Source organism: Sebastes fasciatus, chromosome 12, assembly GCF_043250625.1.
Source record: "Sebastes fasciatus isolate fSebFas1 chromosome 12, fSebFas1.pri, whole genome shotgun sequence".
Classification (NCBI taxonomy): domain Eukaryota; kingdom Metazoa; phylum Chordata; class Actinopteri; order Perciformes; family Sebastidae; genus Sebastes; species Sebastes fasciatus.
In genome coordinates, this window is record NC_133806.1 from 32,591,948 (window position 1) to 32,618,167 (window position 26,220).

The 26,220-nt window shown below is 40.4% G+C and overlaps 1 protein-coding gene and 1 long non-coding RNA gene across 3 annotated transcripts in view; one reads left to right on the top strand and one right to left on the bottom strand.

Moving 5' to 3' along the window:
* Nucleotides 1–9,388, bottom strand: part of znf407 (zinc finger protein 407) — a 166,688-nt gene extending 157,300 nt beyond the window's left edge. For both annotated transcript variants that reach the window (XM_074654749.1, XM_074654750.1), the window contains exons 1-3: nt 9,252–9,388; nt 6,225–6,956; nt 3,632–5,887 (exon numbers count right to left, since the gene is read on the bottom strand). In XM_074654749.1, coding sequence (XP_074510850.1) covers nt 3,632–5,887; nt 6,225–6,897 — 2,929 coding nt within the window. In that variant the 5' untranslated portion in view covers nt 6,898–6,956; nt 9,252–9,388. The remainder of the gene's footprint in view (nt 1–3,631; nt 5,888–6,224; nt 6,957–9,251) is intronic.
* Nucleotides 9,389–16,456: 7,068 nt separating this feature from the next.
* Nucleotides 16,457–19,817, top strand: LOC141778282 (uncharacterized). The gene is made up of 3 exons (XR_012596035.1): nt 16,457–16,584; nt 17,218–17,300; nt 18,225–19,817. It is a non-coding gene; the product is annotated as an uncharacterized LOC141778282 (long non-coding RNA).
* Nucleotides 19,818–26,220: the final 6,403 nt, after the last annotated feature.

A 26,220-nucleotide genomic window follows, 5' to 3' on the forward strand; every position in this document is an offset into this window, starting at 1 on the left:
TGATTTCTAAAGATTGTTTTTGGGGCTTTTATGCCTTTAATGATAGTGACAGTGATGAAAGGGGGAGAGAGAGGGGATGACATGTAGCAAAGGGCCGCAGGTCGGATCTGAACCCCGGTGCACTGCTGTAAGTACTCAACCTTGATATATACATACATGTTAATGATTTGAGCATATTGTTTTACGCTAAATGCAGTACCTGTGAGGGTTTCTGGATATTATTTGTCATTGTTTTGTGTTGTTAATTGATTTCCAGTAATAAATATATACATACATGTGCATAAAGCAGCATGTTTGTCCACTCCCATGTTGATAAGCGTATTAAATACTTTACAAATCTCTCTATATTGTACATTTTGAACAGATTAAAAATGTGCGATTACTTTGCGATTAATCATGATTAACTATGGACAATCATGCGATTTAATTGTGCTTAAATATTTAAATCCATTGACAGCCCTTGTAAAATGGACTTGGACTTGACTACAAATTAAATAAAATATAACACGTAGCTTACAAGTACCACCTACTTTCAATTTGATTCAAGGTCGTCCCTCATCACAGAGTGTCTGGGGGCAGACATCTCTTTCAGTGAAGATTTTAATGTCCCATGATCCTTTTAAATGCTTTTATACTTCATAGAATATCAAATCCTGGGGGAAACACTAAATAATTTTAAGGATTTAAGGATCTTAGAAACTTCTGTATCAAAATCCCATATGTTTGTAAGTTCTACAGTTTTACTTTTCAGTTATTTCTACAAACACACATCACATCCTGTTTGCGAACGTGCATGCATGGCGTGTGTGTCCATTACTTTAAGGCTCAGTCTGAGGTCAGACAGCTCACTCCAGTGAAAAAGTGACCAATTTACCTCAAAATGCAAATTCCAGCTGTACCCTCATTGGCAAAATGCAAGCATGTGTACACGTTTCCTTTAAGGGACAAATTGACAAATCTGTGTGCAGCCTCCCACCACCGTCTCCTGATTTCACTGATTAATCAAGTGAATAAAAACTAGGTCTTAATTAAAAGGATCTGGACGTGCTCCCGGCCCAGAAACTGGCAGACCCCCACCGTGCAGCTCCACAGACCCACAAACAAACTCCCAGAATAAATGACCGCCATATAAAAGGTGAATAATTCACTGTAATGAGGGAACTTAGCAATAATAACAACTGGCATATGTTGTCAAAGTGAAGAGAAATAGGTGCTTTCTACAAATAAGAACAACATAAATGAAAGTAATCTCATAAACAAGAAGATAACTCAATAGAATAAAAAAAAAGGTAAACCTAAAAAACAAAGTCCTCAGGATGTGCCCTTGACTTGAAGCCATCTGTTGGGACCTCAGTGTCACAGCTTTCATTTTCTTAAGTAACACTAAGTAAGTGACCTCAAAACTCAAGAATTATGACACAGGGTAAAATTATGGATATATATAGACTATTCGTTAATAAGAAGAAAGTGGTGGCTTGACATTAATCATCAGGATTTTAACCTCCAATCCTTACAGCTTTAAGCAATCTGATTTTTAGCAGTAAGCAATCTGACTTTGGGCACACAAGGTGACTGGCATACATACTATATAAATAAAAGGAAAAAACATGTTTCCTTACAAGTGAGTTTTTCCCCCGCCCCAGCAAATGCATTGGTTGGTTATCCCTCTTATACTACTGAAGTAACAGAATATCAGAATAATTACTACAACACATTTTTAGCCCATTGCATTTATGGGAATATGATGACATAATGGAGAGAAATCAGCTCACTGTTTTAAGTACTTCATCAGTATTCAGCGAGGGAATATTATCTCTGGGTTTTCTAACAAAAGCTATAATACCTACACCTAAACAGTCTGATGTCACAGAGTCTGAAGGTGGAAACAATCCTATTTTATCTCCCGTACACACACAATCACATACAATCACATACAATCATGGACACACATGGTAAGCACAGCGCATGGACTTCAATTAAAGTCCCATTAAAGTTTGGGCTGAAAGGGGGATGAACCATAGGAGGCAGAGAAGGGCATTTATCGATGTCGCCCTCACATCTCGTTCCTGCATTAAGTTGATTTTAAAAGCAATTAATACACATGGTCAGGGAAAAGTAATGGAGCGCCCTATGTTCTTAACCTGCCGGACATCTCCCAGCCGAAGCCCTGACCAACGCAGCCCTGCTTTGCATTATAAATGACAAGATAAATCTTAATGGATTGAGGATAATCAGCTAGCCATGAAGGCTGACATATACACACGTTGGCGAGGCATACGAGCGCTCACACACATATACACAAACATGGACGTACAGACACAAGGGAAATTAAGGGCTTTGAATACGTCTGCATTGATTATTTTAAATTATTAGCCCACCTCTCTTTGGACCTCCAATGCTTTTAGCCTAAGCTTTAACACATTTACAGAGACTTATTGACTATAATTACAACTGAGTCTTGGTAATGGACACATCAATTATGAGTCGCACATGTCTCTGACCAAGCGTTGCTCAGGGAATCCCAATCTGGGGTCCATTAGCGTCTCTCCTGCTGGTCTGAAGCTCAATCAGTCTTTACCTTCACCTCTACTGAAACAGCTATTACCTGGCTGCAGTAGATAGTAGCCTTAACATTAGCTTGAGCTGCCAAAGAAGAGGCTGCTTCTCCCTGCTCAATGCAGTTGTACCTAAAAACAAAGGCCTAATAGCTGAGCAGCTACACAAAGAGATTATTTTTTTGTTAAAACTTGATTGTGTTCAGGTGCTCATAATGCATTAAAAGGCCTCATATCTCATATCAGTTACAGGAGGTTAAAGGTCACATATTATGATCAATTTCAGGTTCATACTTGTATTTTGTGTTTCTACTAGAACATGTTTAAATGCTGTGATGTTCAAAAAAGCCTTTAATTTCCTTATAATGTCTGTCTGAATACGCCTGCATTTACCCTCTGTCTAAAACACTCCGATATAGCGCATTTAAAAGGAATTGCGTTGCTAGGCAACAGCCTGTGTATAGGTTTACTTCCTGTCAGCTGATGTCATTCATACACAGTTGTGACATCACAACTGTACGTATATCTTGACGGTTCATAGGCACAGTTTTTGAATATGGGCTGTGTATTTCTCCATGGATTGAGCATATCAATACTTCCACAGTATTTATATTGCACTTAAACTTGGTTTATATTTTAAAAAATCACAAATCTTCCTTTTTACAATATGGGACCTTTAAATAATTTATGCAATATGTACTACAAAACTAAATTAAATTTTTCTGATCAAAATCTTACTTCCAGTCCAAATGAGTCTTGCACAATGCATTTAAAATACAGTATGTGATACCAGGTTACTAACTCAAATATTTGCATGGAAAAAAACGCAGTATTAGAAACACCTTTCCAATACTGCGTTGTCACATAGTGTTTTAACGAACTGGTAGTGGAGCTGTAGGGTTTAGGCACACTCCTTGAATTCTTTAAACCTACATAAAATGAGGGATATTAGCTTTGACCTGCTTTTACACAGCATACATACTGCATTGGTGTATGTACAGTATATTGTATATGTGAGATACAGAGAGTAGCAGAAAGAGGAGGAGTGTGTGAGTAAATAGAAGCAGGTTACATACCGGTGTGCGTGCGAATGTGTGCCAGGAAGGCCATGGAGTTGCTACTCTTGCACACCTTGCCACAGTATTTGCACACACTGCCCTGGTTCTCCTCGCGCTCGCGGTTAATCTGCTCCGTGTCCTCCACCACGTACTTGTTGACCTCCCTCAGGAGCTCCTCATGTTTCTCCTTGATGTGAACAAACAGTTCCTGCTCCGATTCGAAGCGGTCTGTGCATTTCACGCACTTGAAGCTCGCGCCCCCCTCGGGCAGCGTCTCCACGCTGTTCTGCTCGTTGCGGAGATGGGCGGCGCTGGTCAGGTGCTGGTGCAGGTTGCTCTCGGTGTAGAACGACTTGCCGCACACCAGGCAGTGGAAATGCTTCTCCTTGGACGGATGTTTCATGGAGATGTGGACGTTGAGGCCGCTGATGCCGTCGGCCATGAAGCCGCAGTCCTCGCAGCGGATGCGAGGGCTGCTTCCTTTGGCTTCCTCTCTCACCCTAATTTCTTTGCGTTTGAGCTTCTTGACATATGCAGAATTGGGGTGCGAGAAGCCAGAGGGCACCGGTGATCCTCCAGTCAGACATATCACAGCAGCCTCGCCCTCCAGAGCCAGACCTTCCTGCAGCTCCTGCTCCTGCTCAGCAAGGGCCTTCATGGATAAAATGCAGGCATCAAAGGGAGGGGCTTTGGACATTTGTGTATCTGAATGACAGCTGTCAGTTTTTGCTTCTAAAATCATCTCATCTGCATTTGAGTGTTCTTCATCTGCTTGTTTACCCTCTTCCTCTTCCTCTTGGTTCTCTTGCTGTGCAGACTGATCCACTGCAGGCTGAAGTTCTGCTGGAGACTGCTGGGCTTCACACAGCTCTGCAAGTACAACTGTCTCGTTGGTTGGATCTGGTTCATCACTACTGGAAGATGTAATCTCTGCTTGTTTCTCATCTGCACTGCCAGCCACACTAACCACAGCATCGACAGGCTCTGCGGTGACTGAGGCTGCAGCCGTATTCTGACTTTCCATTGCTTGGCCGTCATCAGAACAAGAATCGGACTCTTCTGTGGGGCTAAAGTGTTCACATTCAGGGTTAGAGTTTGCCCCAACAAGCTCAATGACCTCCTTCAGCTTCAATGGGAGTGCCAAAGCTCTTTGTCCCTCACTCCCTAGTGGTTCCAGGTACTTCTGGCTTTTCTGTTTGTGCTTTTCTGTGTTGGCATGGCGAGACATTTCCCTGCTCGTTACAGCATAGTAGCTACATGCTAGGCAGACATACTCAAAATCTTTGGTGTGCTTTCTCTTGACGTGAAGATGGAGCGAAGGGATTGATTGAGCTACAAAGTCACAATGGCTGCAGGCATTAACAGAGTCATATTTACTTTTTTTCTGGCTTGAGTCTGATTGAGTTTGCTCTTCTCCGCTGTGTTCGTTGGAGGCTGTGTTGTCAGATTCTGGCTCATTGTCGGTGGTCTGTGACGCTGCATTTGGTTCCTGGGCTCGCGTAGTTGTGGGTTCCTGCTGTGACGCACTTGTGTGATTGTTGACCGGGTTCTTATTTGCGCACTCTTGTGCACGTTTAACGTGTTTCTTCGTGATGCAGTGGCGATCCATGTCTCCTTTGGTCACGCAGCTATAGTTGCACAGAGTGCAGCTGTAGCCATACTCCTTGCTGTGTTTGCGGCGGACATGGACGCTGAGGTTAGTAGCGTTGGACACTACCAGGCCGCAGTATCCACAAGTGGTCGTGGACCCTTGCTTTGGTCTGCCCCTTTTCTTTCTGGGGGATTCAAGGTCTAAGTCTTCCTCCTCATTCAACACAGCTTTGGCAGCCTCATCTGCCTCGTCAGTTTCCTGATGTTCTTCTGTCGAAGTAGCTACCGCTTCTCCACCAGCAACCTGAGCCACATCATCTACAGCAGCAGCATCACAAGCACCGTCTCTGCTTACGCTCTCAACGTACACTTCGAATGAGGCCGATTCTGTGCTTTTCTGCTGCTCCATGTGACTATCTGAGGATAGGTGAGCGTCCATCCACTCAGATGTGGCCGAAAGGAAGTTGCACAATTTGCAACGGTACCACTCCTGGTTCAGGTGTTTGAGTCGAGTATGGTTTTCCAGCAACGCAGGGGTGCTAACCCTGAAATCACAGTTTGAACACTTCAGCTGGAACCTGCTGAACGTACGTTTCGCTGCCACTCTGGCTGAAGTAGGAGCCTTCGGAGTGCTGCCAGGATCCTCCGCTTCCTTTTCTCCATCCATGTCCTCATCAGCGTCAACTGAAAGACATTTCAAATATACACTTTTCAAGTCTTTTTTAAAACAATCAATTTAAACAATTCAGTTTAAAAAAAAATTGCAATTCTAACTATAAACGAGGCACGCAGAAAAAGTGAAAAATATTATATTTTTTATATTTTTGTATATATATATTTATATTATATTAAGTGTCAATTTCCCCGAAAATTTAGATTTCATTAACATGTAACGCATAGATCTTGTAAACAAATATCAACATTTTGATGAAACATTTCTTCTTTAAAAATAGGCCAAACTATCTTACATCTTTAGAATGGCATGTAATAAGTGGGAGGCTAAATTATAGCAAATACTCACATGTGTAAGGGATGTCTTTGGTGTGGGATCTCTTGATATGCACATCTAGAGGGGACTTGTCTCTGAACTCTTGTCCACAGTAGTTGCAGGAATATATCATCTTAGGTTTTGGGGTTCGCTTGCTCACTCTTCTCTCCAGGCTAGGGATCGCCTCCTCTTGATCTGCCTGCTGATTGTCTGATACAGTTTCCTTTTTATTTAAACTATTTGTGTTCATGGCATTGTCACTGGCTGCTGATGTCAGCTCATCAAGATCAGACTCCTGGTTTTGTTTAACTTCAACAGCACTTTCTGTCTCCATGTCTACCTCCTGTTGGATTTCAGCTGGACTCACGTCAGAGATTTTATCACTTTTTTCAGCTGGCTTTGCAGTTCTATTGGTATTCTTTGAGTTCTTTCCATGCTTTCTTGCAAAGTGAATCTTCAGTGATCTTGGACATTTGGCTGAGAAGCCACAAACTAAGCAGAGGTTATCCCCATCTTCAGGCACGGAGTCCGGCCGCAGCCTCTCAGCGAGTTCCTCGTTTGCTTCATCGGGCTCGGCAGTCCTACTGGGGGAGTCTCTTTTAGTTTCCTCCATTTCCACATCTTCTGGCTGCCCTTTCCCACTGGTGTCATTGTCAGGCACTTTGTCTTCAACAGCCTCCTTTCCTGATATCAATGTTTGATCCATATCATATCCTGCTATAAGTATTTAACAGTGAAGTTGATCATCAAAGCTGGATCACACTCCTGGAAAGAAAAAACAGAAATTATGTTTCACATCTTCAATTGTCTGAAACACAATTTAGTGAATTGAAGAGAATTCTGGAAACAAGTTAACTGCATTTGCCACAAATTGTGTGATTCAACACAAGCTTCTGAAAAGTGCACTACACTATCTGCCTTAACACAAGTAAATGTCGCCATCTAGTGCTTCCAGGCACAAACTGTTTGGTAAAAACATGCCATGAGAGCTGGCTTTTGCTGCTTATTTACTGGGAAAAACAAGTCCAATTAATACACGGGCATTTAATGGAGCATACATATGGAAATGCCGGTTTAAAAATAATTACTAAATGCTTGTAAACATGATTCAATAAAGCTACAGCCATTGCCACAATTAAACCAGTGAATGTATATGAAGTATAGCTTAACATTTAATTATGAATAACTAGGGATGCACTGATAAAGGATTGGATATTGGGCTGATACTGACTCAAATAGCTGGATCGGGTATCGGTGACAATGAGGCTGATCCATTCAATTCAGTTCTATATTCATATACTATATACATCATATACTGGAATTTGAATTCCTGTTTAAGTTTTGAACAATTTGTTGCTGCACCTGAATTGTAATTCCTGTTAATTTTGAATATTTTTTACCAAGGTTCTGGTGTACGATTTATTACCTTAATAATAAATAACAATCAGGAAATTTGTATCCATTTATTTATTTGTTACATTTAGTTATAAAAAGCAATGTTTAAGTTAAGCCTGATGTTGCCTTACACATAAAAGAATGACGCTTCCACACAGTGAGGCATAAAACGTATTAATTAAAAACTTGTATCGGATCAGTACTCGGTATTGGACGATACCCAAAGCCTAGGTATCACTATTGGTATTGGGACTGATGCATCCCTATGAATAACCATTTTCTAGGATTTTAAACAGCTGCAATAGTCTCAAAATGTGTTTGTTTGGGGCAAAGATTCAATATCATTTTACTGCGGTCGAGACAGCTCAATGCACCACAACTGAACAAGTGTTTCTCTATTTGCTGTGTTTCCACCATATTTCTTTTTGCCACATAGGTATACTTAAACCTATGACTCAAACTGATGAGTGTGTTTCTTAATTTTTTCTCAACCACCATATAATATATTGTTTATATAAAATATAGGGAACATCCTGAGGAACAAATTTGTTTCAGCCCATCCATGTCTAAATTGTCACAATGGTTCATAATCATTTTTATGTAACTTCGATCTACATTTCATCCTTTGTTATTGGTAAGGAATTGAATGAAATCTATAATGAATTGTATAATGAATAGATTTATGTGTGTGTAGTGGGTCATGCCTTGTTTCTGCTTATAAGCCTCAGTCTATTTGTGCTTTTCAAATGTAAATGTATGATCTGTATGAGCGGTTCAGGGGGGTTCTGTTAAGGTCTAACTTGAAGAAGGGGCTCAATACCGCCATCCACTGTGGATTTTGGCAGAATATGACAACAGGATTAACAGGAGGAACACCATGTGAAGTTGTAATGTGTTTATTAAGTAGACAGGACGCCGTGACACTGAAGAGGGACTTCTATGTGAGTTATTAAGGCTCTCACTTAACGGTACAGAGCAGAGAACGGACAGCATCTGGGCAGAAGACAACTGTGTGTTAAAACCGCATTCATGGACAAGTGTCTCTACCTCTGATACAGCTCCGTTGTCATTTAACAAGACTTGGAACATAACTTCATCACACTGTCGCCTCGCTACCTCCATCTATCATCTATTAGCAGCAGGTTCACCAAGAGACACCCGACGCGAGCTTCAAAGTAATAACAAGTAAGCCGGACATGTTTTTAAACTGCACGTTAGAAACTGCAACGACACCGCAACCCGTCCAGTGTTGCGGTGCCAAACACTCGGTGAAACCTCTCTTCGTGGAGTAAATGGCTTCTTGCACCTGCATGAGAATCGGGTGAAGTTGTTGTGGACACTGCTGCTAGCTACAGCAGCTAACTTGCTAACTAGCAACATGTCTCTCAACTGGCACTTTGAGAAACGCACCGGACGTCCAATTAAATCGCTACGTCGGCTGCGTCGTCCAATCACAGCGGGACAGAGGCGGGACTTAGAGCGCTCCATGGCTCGGAAAACGACGGCAGCACAGAGGCCCAAAAAGGAGGCTAACATCGACCTCTGAAACAGTGCTCTATGTTGCCGAAACAGTGCTTGAAAACACCCCAGAGAGTCGTCTATCGACTCGGTAAAAACAAACCAAGTAATGACGAGATAATACAGTCAAACCTCAATTGAACTTACCTCTTGTTATACGACTATTTCCACTGTCCGCGCGTTTTGCTGCTAGACACAAATGGCGTACCGTAGCGTGAGCCATGCGTCAGCGTCACACGAGGAGGCGGCGCCATCAGCTGATTTGGTCACATGATGCATTCCCGTTCTGTGGGAGAAAAAACAAAATTCACTTCACATTCAGTGAAGACAACACAATAGAATTGGTGACATTTGAAGACTCCTTGGAGAAAAGAAAAGACGCCACGGGTGGAAATGTGAAAGCTTTCATTGCTGCTGCTCCTCACTGGGACTCTGACAACACGCTCAAGTCAAGAAGTGATGCATTTAAGGTCACGTTGTACAGCAAAGTCCCCATAGGAAGAACTGGGAATGTAGCACATTCAAAATGTACCTTAAAGGAGATTTATCAAGTATTTAATACTCTTATCAACACGAGAGTGGACAAATATGCTGCTTTATGCTAATGTATGTATATATGTATTATTGTATGAATTAAATCAAATAAATAAATTGATAATAAATTAATAAATTAAAGTGGCAGTAAGCAGTATATTTTTGGCATCATTGGGCAAAAATTCCATAATAACCTTTCAGCATATTGTAATTCAAGTGTTCTGAGAGATAACTAGAGTTCTGCACCTCATCATGGCTCTGTTTTCAGGCTTTAAAAAATCGCCCGTGACGGGAGACCTTGACCAATCACAGGTCATTTCAGAGAGAGAGCGTTCCTATTGGCTGTGCTCCGGTCATGTGTCCAGAACTTGGCGTTTCTTCAACAGATTTCACAATGGCGGCCGCGTCACAAACTTTCTCATTTTACAGCTAAACCGTGCACTACAAGATCATTCTGAAAACATTTGAGGAGAGAAATAGGCATTACAGCAACAGAATATTGATTCATATTTGATCAGCGCTGCCTACTTTAACCGTTTGGTCGGAATTCGCGAGTGATTGACAGCTGGCTCTCATAGACAGCAGATGGACAGCATATCTCAGATCAGCTCTGACTGCTTGTTTTCCTCCAGTCTGTGAAATCTTGCAGATGCCGTTAGGAGCACCGGAGGACACAGAGGCACATGATTTTTTTCAGGTTACCTGTTTCATGTACTACTGTCAGGATATAGCGACCGTTTTTATAAAAATAACTTTTTTTAATCATATTTGCTCCAATCTCGCCTACTTCAGCTTTAACAACACAAAACAATGACAGATATTGTCCAGAAACCCTCACAGGTACTGCATTTAGCATAAGAAAATATGCTCAAATCATAACATGGCAAACTGCAGCCCAACAGGCAAAAACAGCTGTCTGTGTCCTGACTTGACTATGACTTGCCCCAAACTGCATGTGATTATCATAAAGTGGACATGTCTGTAAAGGGGAGACTCATGGGTACCCATAGAACCCATTTACATTCACATATCTTGAGGTCAGAGGTCAAGGGACCACTTTGAAAATGGCCATGACAGTTTTTCCTCGCCAAAATCAAGTGCAAGTTTGGAGCGTTATATACTGAGAAAAAAAAGTTTGGAAAATTGTGTTTGATGGATTATTTCTCTGTTGTTACAATGCTAATTGGCAAAATATTTACATCGTTGGAAAGCCTGTTTATTTACCTTCACAATGATGTCCAACTTGTAAGGATCATGCATTTGTGGGATGAGCAGCACAGCTGATTATGTGGGTAGCGCCCAAGAAAAATTTGCCAAAATGCTCCGTCAATGGTAAACAGTGTATTCTCCTGTTGGTATTGACTCTTGTTTTGAGTTGTTTGGTGGATTGGATGATTGAACTCTCTATCAGTAACAAGGAACAAACAAGACATATTGGCTATTTTACACTTTATTCATTTAATACACCGTCAGGAGCCTCAGTAGCGGTGGAAGATCCATACGCAGCCACAACAGCCTGGCACCTCCTCCTCATGCGGGTCACCAACCTGGTCACACGTTGCTGTGGGATGGCGTTCCATTCCTCAACCACGATTCGTTGCAGGTCAGCCAGCGTGGTTGTGTTGGTCACTCTAACACGTACAGCACACCCAAGCTGATCCCACATGTGTTGAATTGGGTTGAGGTGTGGACTCTTGGCAGGCCGTTCCATTCTCTCTACTCCCACATTGTGGGGGTAGTCTGTGATAACCCTGGCTCTGCGTTGTCATCTTGGAGGATGAAGTTAGGTCCCAGATTGTGGAGATATGGGATCGCCACTGGCTGCAGAATCTCATTCCGATATCTCCCTGCATTGAGATGGCCTTCAATGATGACAAACCTTGTTTTGCCAGTGTGGGAGATGCCACCCCACACCATGACACTGCCCCCACCAAAAGCTGTTACTCCATCGGTGCAACAATCAGCATAGCGTTCTCCGCGTCGTCTCCATACTTTGACCCTGCCATCCGACTTTAACAGACAGAACCTGGACTCATCACTGAACATGACATTCCCCCACATGTTCAGGTTCCATTGTCTGTGTTGTCGACACCAGCGCAAACGGGCCTGACGGTGAAGGGCAGTCATTGCAGGCTTCCTGGTAGCCTTATGAGAATACACTGTTTAACATTGGCAGAGCATTTTGGCAAATATTTCTTGGCCGCTACCCACATAATCAGCTGTGCTGCTCATCCCACAAATGCATGATCCTTACAAGTTGGACATCATTGTGAAGGTAGATAAACAGGCTTTCCAACCATGTAAAATACAATGACCATTAGCATTGTAACAACAGAGAAATAATCCACCAAACACAAGTTTCCGAACTTTTTTTTCCCAGTTTATATCCTCCTTCTCGAGTATGACATGGTTTTTACCAAGTTCTCTTGCACATCTTTAAAATGTTGTCATATTGTGATGAAAATATTTCTGGTAGTCTATTGTTAGAGGGTAAAGAAAGAATATTCAAACCACTAAATACAGGGCTATAGTCTTCGATAATGTAAATGTTCATGTTTCCTTCAGAGTTATTTTTACCTTTTCTGAACTGTCATTAAAATGTTATAGGCTAGTAATATAAGAAATATGTAATCATTGTATTTATAGAGGCCGGTTCAGCATGTGGCCTATGCAGAGAGACAGTGTGTATTTTTTTCTCAAAGGGTCATCCTGTGATGAATCACCGCCTCCATTTGACATGCAGTGTTAGCTTTATGGAAAGACTGAAGATGGATTAATGCACGGGCATTAATTGATTAAGTAGTCTGACAGGTCAGGAGGTGATAAATGATACCTCCTGCAATGAATACACAGTTTACTTTGCAATAATTTTCTTTAATTCATCACAGTCAAAATTATATGACACGGATGGTTGGAAACACATACCCCCTCCTGCCTCGTCCCCCATTTTTCATTAGGATTCATCATTCATTTTTCTCCATTAGTTGTCTATTAAAAGAGAGGAGGCTGGCTTTGGTGGACAATGCCTCAGTCTCTGCTCTTTTTCAGCTGTTTCAGTCGTGCTTCTTGTGAAGTTTTGCCCTGAAATCAACTGTGCCCCTTAAATTTACAATTTTTTTAGTTGTAATCTGTTTTCAATCAATTTGTTTCCTATAGTTCTGGATCCAAGGCGATAATGGATATAAGATAGATATTTAGAGATATTACTCGTTCTAAATATACTGTATATTCCTGTAATTCATATTGTCTTTCCAGCCTTAACAGTATAGACCTACTCTCATTCTTTTTCTGAAGCAGAACGCAAATACGCTATTTAAATAGTATGTTTTCGTAAACTCAAAAAAGACTCGCATCTTAATTACAGCCAGATTTCACTTTGGTTTTACATTTATAAAAGGGCTCACTGCAATAAAATTTTGTTTAGAGCATTTAGAGTTCCCCAATATGTTACATTTTCACATTCTAGATACATAAGGCACCTTTTTAATCTTTAAAAGTCGCTAGCTACTAAGGCTAGACCAGTTAAGACCACTTTAAATAATGATAGTGGTCTTAATATCCACATATAACAGCAGTTATATGATGTAAAGTAGCCATCCTGTGATAGATGTCTTGTTAACCCGGACGTTTACATCAGATGTACAGACAGTGATCAAGCCCTGACACTGTCTCCCACTGCCCTGTAAAATTGTTCACAGACAAAAAATATTTAACTGTATATACTGCATATACTACATTAGTTTTTAATCATCTTGGAAACAAAGAATTATACTAATTATACTAGTGAATGTCAGTGTTTTGTCAAAAATATGATGAAGATACCAAGTTACATTTACAAAAACAATCTATAGCCTAAATACTTACACAATTTGTGCATGTACATTTCCATATATTACTGTACCTATAAACATATACACATACCTCACAGTCTTGTAACTGTTTCCAGGTGATGCTCTATAAAATAAATAAGTACGGAAAAAAACAAAATGGAACACAACTAAAGTTAACACCCCTAAATATTTGATATGAACGTTTACAGAACCTGTATGGTCCACCCACACAGGTGTTTTCAATTTGTTGCCTAATTAGTCCTCCTCTCAGGACTGTGGGCCGGACTGTGCAGGATGTGTTTGATAGGTACTAAAAGCACAGGTGTTACTAATAACATTAACGATGGCTCCGTTCTATTCAAGTGTAAGCCGTGACAGTGAGCTAGCATATATCAGGACCCTACTGACATCTCCCTGACTTTAGTTTTATTGTGCACTTCAGGCAAGGATACAATTACACTTTAATCATTCTTATTAATCAGTTAGGTTACCTCAAGTAACTTTAAAATGAGCACTTCCGATCTACCAGAATACGATACGATACGATACGATACGATACGATACGATATGATACAACTTTATTGTCAGTTTGCACTGAAATTCATTTTGCATCCATAGGCAGCTTAGTTTGAGAAAAAGTACACATACACAATAGACATACTGTTACCATAAACAGACAGACAAGTAAGACCCATCAGACAAAAAAAAAAAAACACATCACCATTATTCATACACAACCCATTACAAAATGACCATCTGTCCTCTGGATTTACATCTCCTTAGCAGCACATTAATCATTATTTAGCAACAAGATGGACTGATGGACAAAAGCGTTCTTCAGCCTGATGCGGTTAAATGTAGGGACTCTGAAAAGTCTCTTGGAGGGCAGAAGTTGGTATTCCCCATTTAAAACATGTAAGGGATCAGAAGAGATGCTGTTGGCCAGTCTGAGCAAGCTCTTGTTGTGAGCTGCTTGAAAGAAGGCTGTCACAGGTTAGCCAATGATCTTCACACAAATTTTGATTTGGCTCTAAAGTTTAGTTCTAAGTTTTTACAGATAGACTACTGAGCCAGGCTGTGCTGCAGTACAACAGGACACTCTGAATCACTGAACTGAAAAATAGAAAAATGATCTAGCTACTGGCTCCAAAAGATGTGAGTCTGCGAAGAAAGTAAATAACAGAATAACATATAACACCTGTGCGACCACTGGGTCGTCAATTGACTAAACCCTGATGTATGGCAAAGACTCAGCATATTAATTTTCAATCAAACTTTGAAACAAGCGCAGCCTATATAGTCCATGAGCCAGGGGGTTGGTCGTGCCACTTTGAAAGGATCATGTCTCAGTGATTTTTTAAAGGTCTGTGTCCCTAGTGATGGAAAATGCATGATAACATTTTTGTCTTATTTTGTGTTTCTGTTGCTTAGAAAGCCATTTACAACTGCTCCAATAACAGAATTCAATGCAAAGTTCTGAACATTCTATCAGATTCAAACTGCACAAAGTTAAGTTTATTCTGATAAGAAATGTTGCTTTTGCTGTTAGTCATGTAATATATCATTTTAAAGATATTTTTGTGCTCTTTATGCTGGAACTATCCATGGGCACATCAGATATATATGAAGCTAGTTATAAGGGCATTTGCAGTGGCATTCAGAATTTGCCCCATTGCAGCATTAGAGGTCAAAGGTCAAATTCTCTTGATCTCAGTGTCATGACAATGTGACAGATGGATAGATTATAGTCTAAGTTTTACAATGATATATGACTTCATGATATTGTGTGTTGGTTACCCTCTTTTATACTGGATCTATGTGTAAATTGGCAAAAAAAAAGATGGAAAAATTATAATGATGGAGAGATGAAAAAAGGAGTGATAGCACATATAAAGCTATCATTGCTGCAATGCTATTGTGCATTTTCCAACACTAGGGACATAGACCTTTGAAATAATCACTATGAGACATGATCCCACCAAAGTGGCACGGCAGCCAAATTTTGGGGGTCAGGCTCATGGACTAATATACTAAAGTAGAACACGATCACTAAGAGTGGGAAACTGCATTATGTTGTTATGACACAGACGCAACTGGCAGCAGAGACTAACCCTGTTGTCTCTCTCAACAGGAATGATTGAGTGGATGAGTCACCGTTGTATCAGTGGGATGGAACATTAAGTATTTGGAGGGCAGAACCTGCCAAAATCAAAAATAATTTAATAAATTACTTGATAAATAAATTAATATGCCATTAAATATACCAAAATAAAAATCTAAATAATAAATATATGCATTAATCAATTGATCAACTGATGTGACATAAATTTATATTTTTGTTTTAATTTGCTTCTTGACTTATTTACCTTTTGTATTAATTCCCCTATTTATCTACTCTTCTATTTGATTTTCCGTTTTATTTATTTATTTAACTTAAATGTATTAATTTATTTTGGCATTTATTTTTATTCATTTCAAATGTATTTTAAAATGTATTTATTAATTATTAAATGTATTTATTTATGGATCTATTTATTTATTTATTTATGCATTATTTTCCCTTTGCAATTTCCTCCCTATTTATTTCCCCAAACTTATTTATTTCTGTGTTGTCCTCCAGACGCATCCTGTGAGTGAAGGTGAGCTCTTACGTGCAGGTCAGAGGTCGGATTTCGATCACTAAGCTCAGAAAAGGAATGATAATGTAGTGATCTTGATTACCACGTGTTTACTTTTGCCAACTCCACCTGAGAAAAAGTTACTATATTACTCAAAATATTGCTCATAAAAGGATTATCTTATAATCTTCAGCATTTATCTGATAAACACAGCGCATGTGCACAAGTTTCACTGTAATAGAGACTAACTTCAGCCCACCAGAGGGAGCAATCAGCACATTTATCACACTTCGGCAACTGTCAGCCACAGCTGCACAGTGTGTGTGTGTATGCGGTGCCATGGTAACCGCCCAGAGACACATCTCACAAAAAAACAGTTTGCTGAAAGACAAGACTCCTGCCAGAGGGTGATAATGCTGTAATAGTGTTTCAGGGAATAGAAGTAAAGGGAAGAAAGGGAAAGCTCATACAAACACAATTACAGCCCAGTGATACCAAGTAAGGACCTTTTTGTCTGAAATTTACAGAACCAGCCAACATTAGACTTTAAATGGACTTCGTTTTACAGTACAGGAACAGCCTTCTTATAGTTTTCCTGTCAAATAAATATCTCGTGTTTGTCACATAGGGCTAAAAATATTACTTTCGGTTGTTTTGTGAACAATGCTATACCAGTGCAACCTGCTAACTACTGCTTTACCCTCTAATAACCATTGGTTGTTGGTTAAAGTTGTGATTTATGCAGTTTCTAAAGAGTAAATTAAAGTGTTGTACTTGCTAACACCAGGTGTACCTTTTCCCCATAAAGCAGCATTAATGGTGGTAACCATGACAACTGAATCAGCTAATAGTGTTGAAACTACGAAGCTGGGTCTCTGCAGTGGTGGTCAAGTGTTTTATCAATACCTTAAGCATTTTAAATTGAAGGCTAGGAATTGGTGGCATGAGGAAATCCAACCACTTCATGCTCTCTGCAGCTTCAAGCCTTATGAGTCCTGCCAACGGTCCAATGGCAAAAACAGCAACCTTTTCCCACCCTCCATATACACTACATTACAGTGAAAACTATTTTTTCTCTCTCTGTGATGTGTGTGTGTGTGTACGTGCATGTGTTTTCTTTCATTATCGTAGCAGCAGCTGTTTTAAGACCATGAGGTCACAGCAGTCCCAAAATGCATCACCTCACTGTGTAAACACACGGCCGTGTTTAAAAGGTGAGTCTGAGAATGGGGGTGCAGGGATGTTTGGGTTTGAGGGTTTCAAGGACACACACTGGGGAACATTGTAGCTTTGATTTAGTCTTAAAGGGAATGTTTGAAAAAACGTGGAGTATATTAGCGACCCACAACCTAAACGGTCCCACAATATGTAGGTATTGTAAAGACTTTCAGGGACACACTCTGATGCTTAGTGGTGTTCTATTTTAAAGAGGACCTATTGTGCTTTTGTGCCATTTCCTTTAGTGTGTTATATAGTTGTTGTGCATGTAAAAGGTCTGCAAAGTTACAAAGTCCACACCAAAGGGAGTTACTCTCCCCCACAGAAACACTGCTGCAGAACTACCTGAAATGCCTCGCTTTAAGTCCTGCCTTTTCTTCCGTAACATGGTGATGTCACCAAGTAACACATTTGCATAATAAAGTGCTACAGGAATAAGTCCTGTAAAACCCGGAAATGAGTTAGCATTTTAGCACTTCTGGTTCCCCTTGTCTGGTAGTTAATGTTTTTTTTGAAGGTTTGGGTTAGAGCGGAGCTGGAGCGGAGTCCGAAGAGTTTGGTTCGGCAACAGTAAACTGACCAATCAGAGCAGACTGCGCTTTTCAGGCAGAGGGTGAAAAGAGGTGCTGCAGCACAGCAAGTATGAGAAAAATAAAGTGTTTTTTGAACATTAAAGCATATAAACATGACTAAATGCAAGTATGCACCTGAGAATGAGCCTAATACGTACAGTAGGTCCTCTTCAATCTAATTTACTGTACTGTTCTGATCTCAGTTATGGTCTGCTCCTGTCCTCCCAGTACCTTTATCCTATCTGTAGTAAACCCGCATCCCAAATAGATGGCATGGGCAGCAGTAGCATTCCTTCAGACTAGCTTCACTAATCCCTGTCACTCAAGTTCTGACATTTCCCTCCACAGATCTGGGCCAGACCAGGGCTGATACACAGATCAGGTTTCTGTTGGATCTAAATGAAGCTGCCTTTTCTATGTTCGGATCCGGAAGTGTGTGGGATTAGGGTAAAATTGGACAGAAGAGAAGGGAGGATGACTACTATCACTACTGCCCCTGCCACTACAATGTCCCAGTTCTGCTGCAGTAACATGGAAGAAATTGCATATGAAGGGTGACCAAGCATTAAGGGGTTGCGTTGTGCTGTATGTTCAATGGGAGCGTCTGAGTTGAAACAGTCTGATGATGAATTCAAAGGGGGAGATCATTGTTATCTGGCGTCAAACACAACACATGCAAGCCACACAGCTGCGGGACACTTTTTCTCCAGGGTCTCTCTCTCTCTTTCTCTTTTTCTCTCTCTCTCTCTCTCTCTCTCTCTCTCTCTCTCTCTCTCTCTCTCTCTCTCTCTCTCTCTCACTCTCTCACTCTCTCACTCTCTTACACCCCAGACACCCCCATCCCTCCCTCTCCAACCTCTCCATCCTTTCCTAGAAACATTACCTCATTAGGCTGAGTCGGAGGTATCACCTGGGGAGCGCATTTGTGTGTGTCTTAGTCTGCGTGTGAGTGAAAGGGAAAGCAAGAAAGAAACTGTTTCTGAGGCATTTCTGTTTAAATGTGCCATTTAAACAGTTTTGGGTGGAGCACAGTAAACTTAATCCTTCTTTCTCTCTTTCTCTCTGAATTCTGCTCACTCTTCCAGCTACTTGAAAAGCGACAAAAAAACAAGTAAGGACGAATCACTTGCAGAATAAGATCAGTCTTTCTAACTTGGTATTTTGCATGTATCCTGCAAAGGTTTTGGCCTTTTTCTGATATTAAACATTTATGGTTTGAGGTATTTGTCTCAAAGTGGACAGCTATCTTTGCAACAAGACCAAAGCACAAGAAAAAAACAGAAGAAAAGCTGCTATTAACATCATGTAACCGATGCTTGTTCATTGGATCATCCGAGCTCAAGGACCCAATAATTCTCACAGCATTAAACAGCAAAGCATCACTCAGCATAATTACTACCATGACCTACAAGTAAAAGATGTTTCATTTCACTCCAACAATCATATAATATGATGACATTTACTGAATATTGTTGTGATTTTTGGTGATGGTAACCTAAATGAAGGCTATGAGAAAAGAGGAGTTAATTGTTCTTATAGGAGAGGTTGCCGTTAAGAAAACCATAAAGTACAGAGAGCAGAGCTCAGCACGTTATGACTGCTGCTGGTCATCTAAACATCCTCCAGGCTGAGGCTCATGAGAGTGGCTGTGAGAGGCTGTAACATCAGTCAAACAGCCGTGATTTAAATCTCAGTGCCTCCCCAGGGCCACCCAAAGAGACAGGAGAAATTAGACTGAGAGTGGTTTCTCTTAAAGGGATAGTTTGGGTGTTTTGATGTGGGGTTGAATGAGGTAGTTCTCCGTAGTCAGTGTATTACCTACAGTAGATGACGGTCGGCACGCCCCAGTTTGGGGAAGCAGACAGGAGTTACCGCACGGAAGCAAAGCAATGTACTGCTGTGGACGGGGGCAGCAGCAAAACGTATTTTAGCCACTTAAAAGAAAGGCCCTCTTAAAAAAATCAATATCAGTTCAAGTATATGCTATATTTAGAATATGTTTGCAGGTTTACCTCGCTGTGAGACAGCTATACAGTCTGTGTTTCCAACAGGGATTGGAAGCCTATGCTCTCGCCAAAGCAACCAGACTTCATTGAAAAAAACAGTAATTTTACGGTTAGTTTGTTTGTGCTATTGTGTGACTTTGGTAAATCTGAACTAACCGAAGTCAAACAATAACACGAACAAACTAACCGATCAAGGCAGCGGTATAAACCAGCAACTCGTGTGTTATGCAAGGTAAAACTACAGGTTGAAGATTGGTGGCTTTGGTGAGAGTGTAGATGGATATAGTTCCCCGTTGAAAAGGGCTATCTGATGCCAAGGTGAAGCAGTGAAAATATTCCAACTAAACTAAACAAAAATAGATTTCTTTTTAGGTTGGTCTCTCTTTCTTTGCTTCTGTGTGGTAACTCCTGTCTACTTCTGCAAACTGTGGGCGTGCAGACCGTCATATACTGTAGGTAATACACTGACTACGGATAAGAACCTCATACAAACCCACTTCAAAGCACCCAAACTATCCCTTTGACATCTCTCATTATGTGCTTATTATAATCTCCTCCTTTCAGCTTTAACCTCACTCTCAGTGTCTCTATATTAGTCTCTCTTTTTGCTTAGTTTTGCCAGATAACCTTGCTTTTATACAGTGGCTGCATCAGCAACCCCACTGTGCCAACGCAGTGGTCTCATTGAAATGAATGAGGGGGATGTGTGTGTTTTTTTTTACACACTGCAAGGTCAGTCTGAACAGTCTCATTAATGTTAGAGTACAGTTGAGATGTACATGAGTTTGGTCAATAGTTTTAATGGTGTCCTTCAGCGGCAGTCCTAGATGTGTTGCTGAGAGGCACACTCTAATTAGGACCCCCCCCCCCCCCCCCAACAGGGCTCCTATCATGGTTAAAAAGTTGTCATGGAGATGAGCTTTTTTTTTTGCAATTCAGCAGTTGCTGTTTGCACTGTAACGATAGATGTGCACAGCTATCACTGGATCACTCCCAGGACACAGAGCGCTGTTTTTCTAAGCTGATTTATGGACATTTATCCACAATTCACATTGAAGATATTTATATATATGAAAAGCCACTATCTAAGGGACCAAAAACAGATGGGTATACTGTATATATAGAGTATACTGTATGCCACAATGGATCAACATGGAGTTCATAACTTTTACGTCCTACCATGACGAATGTTTTTCTGGGTTACAGACTGCAGCTCTGAAACTTGACAGTTATCCAGAGCTCCTGTCCGAGATGGGACTTCCCCGCCTGCAGTACAGAATGTTTTTATTTTCCTTTGCAGGTTCTTGTCATAGCGTTGAGGGGTGTGTGTGTGTGTGTGTGTGTGTGTGTGTGTGTGTGTGTGTGTGTGTGTGCATGTGTGTGTGTGTTTGAGGGTGATTATGGTGTCATGACGTCTGCTGGTGTTAGGGCTGAACCCGAGAAACCGTTCAGACACAGCAACCCCCACAACAAACAGCCCCTTTCCCAAACACACACACTTGCTCCACTTCCCTCAGTTAAACTCACATGCATGAGGACTCACACTTCACAAGCACGTTCACACACACACTCTCGCACACGTGATTACCAATAAATGGCTCCTCATAGTGGGCGAGTGTGTTTAGGGGGGACTGCAGACCCTCGACAGCTGATGTTTGGAGAGCTTTCTGTCGGTAACAGCCACATCAAACTGAAAGTCAACTGGCTGAGAGACTATGACTCAGTGTACATGTATTTACGTTTCAGATGTGTGTATATATGTGACTGATATCGAGTCTTTATGTAAGAAGACTGCTTTTATGACTCTGTGAAGTAAACTGCACTACCCTACAGTACTTTGCAAAAAAGCCAAGCCTTCTACTGCAACACTTATGCACATGTGGACCTGGACATATACAGAACTCACACAGGTAGAAATGGTCTAGGGCAGTGGTCTCAAACTCAATTTACCTGGGGGCCGCTGGAGGCAGAGTCTGGGTGAGGCTATTTATACATTTATCTGAAAAATGTCGGACAAAAAAATATCTGAAAAATGTCCGAAAAAAAAAAGTCTGAAAAAAAATAAGACCTAAAAAAATTTCTGGAAAATCATATCTGAAAAATGTCTGAAAAAAAATATCTGAAAAATGTCGGACAAAAAAAGTCTGAAAAAAAATATCTGAAAAATGTCTTAAAAAAAATATCTGAAAAAAAAGTCTGAAAAAAAAGTCTGAAAAAAAGTCTGAAAAAAAAGTCTGAAAAAACATATCTGAAAAATGTCTTAAAAAAAATATCTGAAAAAAAGTCTGAAAAAAAATATCTGAAAAATGTCTTAAAAAAAATATCTGAAAAAAAAGTCTGAAAAAAAAGTCTGAAAAAAAGTCTGAAAAAAAAGTCTGAAAAAAAAGTCTGAAAAAACATATCTGAAAAATGTCTTAAAAAAAATATCTGAAAAATGTCTGAAAAAAAATATCTGAAAAATGTCCGAAAAAAAAAAGTCTGAAAAAAAATAAGATCTAAAAACATGTCCGGAAAATCATATCTGAAAAATGTCTGAAAAAAAATATCTGAAAAATGTCCGAAAAAAAATATCTGAAAAATGTCGGACAAAAAAAGTCTGAAAAAAAATATCTGAAAAAAGTCTGAAAAAAAATATCTGAAAAATGTCGGACAAAAAAAGTCTGAAAAAAAATATCTGAAAAATGTCTTAAAAAAAATATCTGAAAAATGTCCGAAAAGAAATGTCTGAAAAATGTCGGACAAAAAAAGTCTGAAAAAAGATATCTGAAAAAAAAGTCTGAAAAAAAGTCTGAAAAAAAGTAAGATCTAAAAAAATGTCGGGAAAATCATATCTGAAAAATGTCTGAAAAAAAATATCTGAAAAATGTCGGACAAAAAAAGTCTGAAAAAAGATATCTGAAAAAAAAGTCTGAAAAAAAGTCTGAAAAAAAAGTCTGAAAAAAAATATCTGAAAAATGTCTGAAAAAAAGTCTGAAAAAAAATATCTGAAAAAAAAAATAAAATTTGCGGGCCGCACTAACATTAAACTTTCATATCAAGGTGGGGGCCACAAAATATCGTCTTGCGGGCCGCAATTGGCCCGCAGGCCGCGAGTTTGAGACCCCTGGTCTAGGGGATGATGGGTAAGGGGAAAAAAATAAAGTAAAAGTTCAACATTTAAGAGAATACACATTCGCTTTTTGTCCAGAGTTAGATGAGAAAATTGATATCACTCTCATGTCTGTACAGTAAATATGAAGCTATAGCACACAGACTGGTTAGCTTAGCTTAGCAGGCAGACTGTAAGCAGCTAGCCTACAGTACCAGCACCTGGTAGGGGGGTTATGTACATTCATATTCCTTGGCTGGGACCAGTTGCCAGGCAACCAGCCAAGAAATAGTCTGGCACATAATCCTTATAAAAGTGTTGTTTTTACACTTCAGTTTTTGCAAAGATTAAACAAACGAGATCTAACATGTTACCTTCAGAGGTGCTGGTTGGCGGATTGTGTTACCTTTGGTCAATGCCAGGCTGTTTCCCCGTTTCCAGTCTTTGTGCTAAACCAGTTGCTTGTGCCTACACACTAATGCACATGTGGACATACAGTATACACACATACACGAAAATATGCACACAGGTTGAAATGATCTATAGGGCATAATGTGGAAGGGGAGTAAATAATGGAAAAGTTAAACATTTTAGGAAATACGTATTCAGTTTTTGTCAGGGCGGCTGTGGCTCAAAGGTACTGCGGAAGATTGGCGGTTCGATCCCTCCAGTTCACACGTTGACGTGTCCTTGGGCAAGATACTGAACCCCAAATTGCCCCCGAAGGCTGTGCTATCGGTGTCTGAATGAGTATGGCAGCCTCTGCCATCAGTGTATGAGTGTGTGTGTGAATGAGTGAATGCTGACGTGGTGTAAATAAACGCTTTGAGTGGTTCGGAAGACTAGAAAAGCGTTTTATAAATGCAGTCCACCTACCATTTGTGTGGTAGCTTCATATTTAGCATACAGACGAGAGAAAGGTATCCATCTCTTCATCTCACTCTCAGTAAGAAAACAAATAAACACATTTCTGAAAAGATAAAATAAGATAGAACTTTGTTAATCCTGAAGGAAATTCTTGTGCCAGAGATTGCTCAAAATTACAACAAGTTCAGGTGTATGAAATAAAAAGTACTATTTCTAGCACCAGTGCCCTAATAGAAATAACAATAAAGTAAGATACATTTGGTAAAATAAGTAAATAAGATAAGTAAAACAAAAAAAGGTAAAGTGAGCTAAAAGACAGAAAAGGAAGTAACATTGCACACAAAGAACAGTGATATTGCACACGAGAATGGAAAAAGTAGTAGCATTGCACATGATATTGATATTATTGTTGTTGTCAGTGTCCGGTGTTTTCAGCTATCCTTCCTGCAGAAGGGGGAGGAGTTATATAGTCTGATGGCCGCCGGTAGGAAAGACCTCCTGTGGCGTTCTGTGGTGCACCTCGGTGGTCTCAGTCTACGGCTGAAGGTGCTCTGGTTTGACTCAAGTGTGTCGTGCAAAGGCTGAACTATTCCTTTAAGAATGTAATAAATAATACTCCAATGACTGTATCAAGAAATACGTGTGTAATAAATACATACAAACAAACATATGTAGACGATACAATAGCATTGAGAGTCACCGAGTAACTTTTTGTTAATTAAAGGGACTGTTTGTAACTTCTTACACGTATAAATCAATCCGGGTTGGTGTCCCATGCGCGCTCGCGTGTGGCTACGCTGTTCAGACTCAGACTCCAACACAAACTACACGGAAGCACCAAAACCGCAAAGTTCTATTTAGTGAAGCCCGTCTGTTAAACAGTGTTGGCCACGGTCGGAGGACGCGGGGGAGACCGTAGCTTTGATCTCCAGGGCCGGAGTCTCTGCTGTACTCTGCTCCTCTGCCTGTCTGCCTGCCTGCCTTCACTCACAGCTCGCTCCACCTCAAGTGCATGCGCGCACACTCCACACTGCAGAAGAGTTAGTTTAGCTCTGAGAATATCTAGTGAATGTACAGTGGACGTTTGTGCAGAAATAACTGCTGCAGCTCCTCCAGACCAACAGAGGTTTCCCGTGTCTTGTGAAGTGACGGGGCTCCGCAGAGAGAAACGTTATAGTCTCCGACCAAAACTCCGGTGTCTCCCCTGTTCCCTCTGGCCGCGGTCGGGAGGCTGAAGCAGGAAAAAGCCAACACTAGGATCAGACCTTCGTCTGGTCAGCTAACATTACTGCCAAGCAGGTGAAATATAGAGTGATATTGTGCTTTTAGCTGACGTGTGTTGCCTCACTGTTTTGAGCGATGCTCACTCATATTCAGGTGCGTGTGCACACGGTCAAGCGTGAGCAACAGGACACTGACTTTCGTTGATTTAACGGCCACAGGACGAAGAAGAAGAAGAAGAAGAAGAAGAAGAAGAAGAAGAAGAAGAAGAAGAAGAAGAAGAAGAAGAAGAAGAAGAAGAAGAAGAAGAAGAAGAAGAAGAAGAAGAAGAAGAAGAAGAAGAAGAAGAAGAAGAGCAACATCAGCCTTCAATCAGCACAAATTTTGAAATCACATTTTCACATCAGAGTTCAAAGTTTACATAATGTAATTTGTCTACACTCTGTGTTTATAAGATTCTCAGTATATTTTCAGTTTCTTTTTCCTCAAAAAGAAAGAAATGTGGTAGTTCTTTAGAAATAATAATCTGTGGTTACTCACGGTGCTGCGTTTAGGGAATCTGGAAAGTTTGCATGAGTCAGAAAACATTTCTTTCATTAACAGGAAATTCACAAATTGTCTATTCCCCATTCAGACATGAGATCCAACTACTTCACACCTATTTCCTCAAGTCAAGTAGTAGTAGAGTATAGTATAGTGGTATTAATACTGTAAGTGTGGCTGTGGTGTTTTGTTTTTAATAAATCTGCTGCACCATTGCATCACTCTAAACAACGTTCACCACTCCTCTTCTTGCATACTTAATAGGCAGTGAATGTCACTCAGCGTTACTTATCCGCCTTTGATTTGTTAAAATGTGGGGCCAACTGTGATGTTGCATCATGGGAATCTGTGTAAAACCGTACGCCTGTTTGAAGCAGCGACCTCTGCATCGGTTTCTCCAGCAAAGGCAGATTCCAGGCCAAAAAAATTCTGGTCTATATCATAGGAGGGAGGAGAGAAAGAAGGAATGGATGGAGGGATGATTAGATGGATGGATGGATGGCTGGTGGATATTTAAGTATCCACAAAGAGACCAGGATGAACTACAACATAAAAACAACGCTGCAGTGTGGCTTTGTTGGTTGAAATATCAAACCAGATGTGGAAATGTGTCCTTTTT